At 34.0% G+C, this 7,010-nt stretch overlaps 1 protein-coding gene across 1 annotated transcript; it reads left to right on the top strand.

Moving 5' to 3' along the window:
- Positions 1 to 4,343: 4,343 nt before the first annotated feature.
- On the top strand, positions 4,344 to 6,572 carry LOC108336680 (exocyst complex component EXO70B1). The gene is made up of 2 exons (XM_017573147.2): positions 4,344 to 4,530; positions 4,792 to 6,572. The coding sequence occupies exon 2, from the start codon at positions 5,090 to 5,092 to the stop codon at positions 6,053 to 6,055; it is 966 nt and encodes a 321-aa protein (XP_017428636.2). The 5' UTR covers positions 4,344 to 4,530; positions 4,792 to 5,089; the 3' UTR covers positions 6,056 to 6,572.
- The last annotated feature ends 438 nt before the right edge of the window (positions 6,573 to 7,010 follow it).

A 7,010-nucleotide genomic window follows, 5' to 3' on the forward strand; every position in this document is an offset into this window, starting at 1 on the left:
ATAGATATCAACAACATATCAAATCTTTCCTATACAAAGATATCTAATAAAATTTAAACTAATTACCAATGGGGTCCGACCTAAACTCTGGTTCATATAGATCTCGGTCCAATTCTTGGTCAATTCTTCTTGATTAGCCGTCAAACGTCTCGTGGTGCTAAGCTTCTCCCTACACCTCCACAACTTTCTCCTTACACGTCCCCATTTTCTTGTACACACCAAACTTCCCTACAGTAAAAAAAAATTACCTTTACATAAGTTTTTTTTACCTTAGAAACCCTAATCTCTTCTTTTTTACTCTCTTCTTCTTCTTTGTGCCGCTGCACCTCCCCACAAATCACCTCTTCTCAATTTCTCCTTTTTAAAATTTTAACTCTCTCTTTCTAACCTACTCTCTTTATTCCTCTCGTTTCTTCTTCCTCTTTATTGTTCCCTCTTTTCTTCTCTTGCATCCACTACCTTTCATTTTTCTTCTCGGTCTTCCACTATTTGGCGCTTTCATGGTCCACTTCGAGTCCTTCTCTGCATCCATTCTTGAGGTAATTTTTTATCTTTAAACTCATTGAATTGTATGATTGTGTGTTGAATGATTGAATTGTGGGTGATTTGAACCAGATATGAACCAAATTGAGTTGAACCGAAAATGTTGAAGGCTTTAACAGATTTTGAAAGTCGTTGAAGCCTTCAATGGATTTCAAAAGTCGTTGAAGCCTTCAACAAATTTCGAAATCTGTTGAAACCTTCAATGTTTTTTTCTTATTTAATTTTTATTTAATATTTTTGATATATTTTTAATTATTTGTTTTTTAAATAATTTTTTTATAGTTTTTGTATATACTTTTAATTATATAATTAAATTTTATTTAATTAATTTTTATTTAAATTTTTTTATAGGTTTAAAATTTATAGAATTAGATTTGTTTTGAATTATTTTTGTTCTATTTTTATTTAATTTAATAAATTTTTAATTAACATTTTTATATTAAAATTTATTATTTTTATTTAACTTTTTTAGTAGTGTTTGGATGGGTTTCTAATTTTTATAATTTAATATTTTTTAGTTTTTTTTATAATTGAATTTAAATTATTTTTAATAATTAACTTTTGTTTAATTTTTTGGATAGGTTTATAATTTATTTAATATAATTTTATTTTTAATTAAATTTTGTTTAGTTTTGGATACGTTTATAATTTATTTAATTTATTATGTTGTTTAATTATTTAATTGTGCTTTATTTAATGAATTAATTTTTGACTAAAATGGCAAGAATCTGAGGTGTATTTACTTATCAAGGAGAGAGTTCTTCATAGGATGAAAGAAGTAGAAAACCTACAACTTCAGCTCGTAGAAGGCATGAAGTTGATAATGATGTTCATGTAGATGACCCTACAATTGAGGAGCATGTAGTTGAGGACGAGGAGCATCATGATGTTCCTCGTGAGGAAGTTGGAGGATTTGCAAGAGGTGAGTGCACAACTTTAATTTTAATAGTTATTGTTTAGTTTGAATAAATTTTATATTAAATATTATTGTGTAGGATCGAGGAAAGATCAAGTTAATCTCTCACGGAAAGAAGCTAAATAAATTAGGACCCTACGACGAGGGAATTCAACAATTTGTGTTGAATTCTGGTTTGATGCCTCTCACCGACATCTCGTATGACTACACGAATAAGGGCTTTTTGTTGCATTCGTTGAGATATGACACTTTGAGACAAGCAATTTTCATCTCCCCGTGGATGAGATGATAGTGACTCTGGATGATGTGTTGTCATTGCTGGACCTTTTGGTTCTATGATAGTTCTATAATATCGAGGAGTTGGAGTATGAAGAAGCTTAGACAACCATTGTCGAGCTTCTAGGCATCGATCACAGAGGGTTGGTGGTGAGATGATGGAAGTTAGACTGAACTGTTGTAGTTCATTTTTCGACCCTCTCAATGACCATTTGTTCGCATATCTTTCGTTGTAAATTTGTTTAATCATTGTCACATTACGATAATTATTTTCTTTCAGAGTTAATAAAATATTTGCAGGTGTAACTTTAGTCTTATTCATATCACAAATAATGATTGTTCACTCAGATTTAACCTACTAACATAAGGGTGACCAACTAAAGTTTCAGCCAAATCATGGTTGTGATATCCACACATGACCTTCAAGACTCATCCGTCCCCATTAGAAGATGGTTTACCCTTTAACTAAAAGGACTCTCACATTTTCGAGTTCTATATACATTAGGCTCCACATCAGGTTTATATTTCCTATACTTTCCACCTCTTTCACGTCCAAGCAAGATGAACGTCTTTCTTTCTAGTTTACCAGTAGCTTTGTCAGTAGTAACCACCACAAATTGTAGATCATGAACAATCCGTCTCACCCATTCAATTAAGTGATCACAAGAGAAAAATATTTCGTTCATAGTAAAATTATTTGTCAGATATTTCTCTCCAACTTCTTGTATGAAAGAAGAAAAATATGTTATAAAGCTAAAGTATACTTTAAGATCCATACCATAAAGACATTCTTTCATTTTAAATATTCACCTATAAAATAATATTCATTTTTCAATATCTAACATCATCCATAATTAAATAAAAATGTAAAAATTTGATAAAAAAGCTAAATAATGGTTAAACAATAAAAATTCAAATAATTAATCATCTATAAAATTTATAAAAAATTAAAAATAATAAGTAAATTATTCTAATATAATAAACAAATAAAATAATAAAAAAATTAGCTTGAGGCACAAAATTGATTTTGAAATCCGTTTTGCCATTCAGCAAATTCCAAAATTTGTTAGTCTTTAGTTCGATATCCATTAAAGGCCTCCATCTAAACATTTTCATGCACGTGAGAGAAAAACTGCTTTATCTTGATGCATCACCTCTCAACCACCGCAGGAACACTAGACCACCTTCACCAATCTCAAGCCTGCTCCACAAACACGAGGACCACCTTTCGAGACCACAAAGACGCAGACTCAAGCCCTCCAAGACACACAAACACACACGAAATGCGCCACCATGAGCACGAGAAAGAGAGGAGAATGAGATTGAGAATGGAAGAATATGAATGAGGGGGTTCACATATACAACGAGTCATAAATGAAGCAGATAGAAAGTGGACGAAGCAGTTAAATAGTGCAACCACATTAAATAATGTTTAACTACTTCCATTTATTTTCTTCTCGAGGACATTTTCGGAATGGGAAGGTGGAGAGAGAAAGTTGTGGAGGTACAAGGAGAAACTCTCCTCGTGGTGATCCTTGGTAATTAAGCCCATAATCTATCCATGACTAAGTCTGTAAGGTCATTCATCAACCCAAATAACGAGTTCTTTTGTATTTAATCCTTACACGTGCTCTTAGAGAAGGATTTTCACTTGATCGAATTCAAGACAACTAAGTTGAGGTAGTTGATAGCTCAACATACTATACAAAAACTATTTAGTTATATTTAAAAGAAAAAGAGTGAAAGATAATAAAAAGTAATGTGAAATGGATGTTAAAAAGATTTTGGTGTAAAAAGTACCATGGTCCCATTTTAATCCAGGTAAACTTTGTCCTTGCACAAATCATCTTTATTTTTATTTCTTTCATTTGAACACGCTTCATGATGTCTCTAACATATGACCCTTAATCCACTAGTATTTGGAAAATGTTTTTTTAACATCCAATTCAATCACAGTTGAAAACCACTTTTGACAGTAATATACTTATTTAAAAAAGTAAATTTTTATATTTATAGAAAAAAAGAAGATAAAAGATCAAAAAATAAATGAGAAGTAAATGTAAAAATTTATTAAATGTCAGGATCCAAGTCCTTTTTATTGTAAGTGAAAGTTGGTGGAAACCCCACAAGTGAAACATTTGTTCTATGAACTCAACACGCTTTAAGAAAAGCCTTTAACATTTGAATTGAGAGTCTCTTGACAACCTTCACACTCCACGGGTAATTTTCTCAGAAATTTCGTGGAAAAGATAAGGTGTGGAGTCTATATGACTCCATGAGTGGAATTTTATAAGAATTTTTTTAGTTTAAATTCACTTTTTTTTTCTCTATAGTTTTTTGAACATGAAATTTTAATTTTTATAAAGTTTTCATTACAAATATGATTTTCCATTTTCTAAAGTTGAATAATTTTTTATTTGACTGTTTATAAATTAACATTTTGCTGGACAAAATCATAAGTAACAAAAATAGACAATTCCTTAAACATATGCCCCGCTAGCAAAGTAACCTAGATTTCATTTGAAGTACTTTGGAGTGAGTTCTTCGAAGATGAAGTTGGCATTGTAGGTCAAAAAGGTGTTTTAGTTTACTTCCTTGGTTTCCTTCTAGGCCAAAAAAGTAACACGGTTCCCCCTTTCGGCAGAACTTTCGGCTAGGGGTTTCTCATTGAAAAATGGAGGCTCTCGCTCTGTTTGTGGTATGGGAATGCCTGAATGCAAACCTTGCTCTCTTTCTTGAGAAAGACTACGATGGCCATGCTCAACCAAATACTGAGATGGCTGAAGAAACCAAAGGTACTGAGACTTGTATGTCTTGCTTCATCTGTTGTTGGATTGCTCTGTTATGCACTCAGTTCCTCTTTCAACCATTTACTGGGAAACTGGAGCTGGTGGAAGATGCTTCTTTATATTGTTTTCAGTTTCATCGTTTTCCTTGCCGTCTTGTTCGCACCGGCAAGGTCGCGCTCCACCTCTCTCCGGCTGGAATCTCATGTGTCATTTTTGGTTCTCATAATCACTTCTGATTATTCCTTTTTGTTTGATAATCTCGTGAAGGGTAAACCAGATGCATACAGCCTGGTCTCTTGTGCTGCTTTTGCTACCATGTCACTTGGCTTGTCAAATCTTACTCAATTTGGATTCCAGATCGATCTACTATATTTCTTCTGCGGAGGTCTACTAGTACAACTCATGGAGATCAAAATGTGGTTAGTCATTGTTGGAGGGAGCTTCAGTTATTCACTCATTCAAATTTGTGATTATCCGCGCCACACACAACGGGAGAATCTTCCCCTCCAGCTCCAAAATCTAGTAAACATTCAAGTTGATCCACGGAGTGTTAGTAGTAGCAGTCATGAAGAAGCTTATGCTGATGTTGATAACCTCACCAGAAGACGGGGATCTAAGATTCCAAGACCATTTGCACACTCAAAATAATTCACCTTCACAAGATGACATCCAGCAACAGCTTATGAATTGTATAAAGGAGCTTGAGAAGGAGAATAAGATGCTTGTTCCCTTTTTTTGTGGTCATGTGGACAAATACCTTGAAGCCGAATTTGGCTCCAAAGAAGAACCGTATGCTGATATCAACTTTGTGTTGGATGCACTTCCATCGGAAATTATGAGGCGCCTTAAGGAAATCGTGAAGCTGATGGTAGACGGAGGTTTCGTAGAGGAATGCAGCGACATTTACAGCACATGGCGAAGGGAGTTTGCAGAACAGTGTCTACTAGAACTTCTGCAATTTCAATTGCCCATCAAAATGGACTTTTGGAAGTGGTCAGCAGCGTGCAAGGCAGCTTGGAAGATGTTTTTTCCCAATGAAAGAAGACTCTGCGATTTCCTCTTTTCAGGTTTATCTGTCGCTGCGGATGTCTCCTTCGATAAATTTTGCAAGAGTCTGACGACTGTTCTACTGGAATATGCCCATACCATAACAACTCAGAGCTATACGCAGTATACGCTTCTCGTGGACGCCCCTAGAATGTTGATGTCATTAGGCAAGCTGGAACCGGAGTTCATCGCTTATAACAATTTGTCGTTCGTACGTGATGTTCGAGACATTCAGCAAAGATTGGCTATGATAAACAGCTTTAGGTATATTATTTACCCTGATATTGTGGAGGCACCTGCTACCGACGGAGGGCTTCATCTCATTACTAAGGAATCAATGAACTACATCCTTGGAATTTGTGAAGGTATGATATACCAGAGGGATTGTGAAACTTACTGCATCGAAAATTCTTCATTTTGGGTGGTGATAGGAAAGATGATTGAGTTGTTAGAGAGCGAGTTGGAACTCGAGTCTACACGCTGATACGGTGACCGCTCATTGCGCTATATTTTTATGATCAATAATCTCATACACATAAACCAAAGGACATGTGATTTGAAATTCGACGATGAATGGTTTCAACAACAAAAACGAAAGGTGAGACAAAAGTGTAACCTGTATTATAACTGGACGTGGAACAAGATGATGGATTTTTTGACGGTTGAGACAAATGAGTCCGGGGAAGTGGTAGCGGATTTAATGATAAAAAAGATCCGTTTGTTCAACCAGCACTTTGAGGAGACATGCACACTTCAATCTACATGGATGGTCTCTGATAAAAAACTGAGGAAACGAATAACAAAACACATTGAAGGGTTCTTGTTGCCAGAATATGAAAATTTTTGTGGCAGCTTTCTAGCCGTTCTTGGTGATGAAGCTTGCTGGTATTTTAAGTTTACATTTACAGATATTCAAAATTGTCTAAGCCGTTTGTTTATGAACCTGAAATAAAAGAAAAATGTACAAAAAAGTTTGAAATAAAATGCGTTTTTAGTTACTACTTTGGAAAATTATTATTTCATAGGAATGTTCGGCGTTGTTATACGTGTGTTAATTCTTACATGATATTGAATATTAAAATCTGGACTTAATTGGTTACTTGATCTCCAAATTCAACATTTAGTGTCTTGTTAGTATCCACTTTTAAAAACATTTTTATTGCGTCCCAATGTAGTATAATTGCATCAATTAAGTCCTATTCAGTTAATGGTGTTTAAATTCATAACATTAACTTTCTTGTATGATGTGTATTGTGCAAGTATTAGTGTTGTGACATTTACTTGACATGTATTAGGTTGACATGTCATACACAACATTTGTTACATGCAAATTGAATATTTTAGGGTTGTTAATTGGAAAAAAAATTAATTAACATAATTAGGTCTTATGAGATTTGAGGTGTTTGACAAAAGAAACCGAATTTGGGGATTTTTTTTTT

This window comes from Vigna angularis, chromosome 7, assembly GCF_016808095.1.
Source record: "Vigna angularis cultivar LongXiaoDou No.4 chromosome 7, ASM1680809v1, whole genome shotgun sequence".
NCBI lineage: Eukaryota > Viridiplantae > Streptophyta > Magnoliopsida > Fabales > Fabaceae > Vigna > Vigna angularis.

Coding starts and splice junctions, on each gene's coding strand:
- LOC108336680 (XM_017573147.2), top strand. CDS start 5,090: ATGAAGAAGCTTATGCTGATGTTGATAACCTCACCAGAAGACGGGGAT.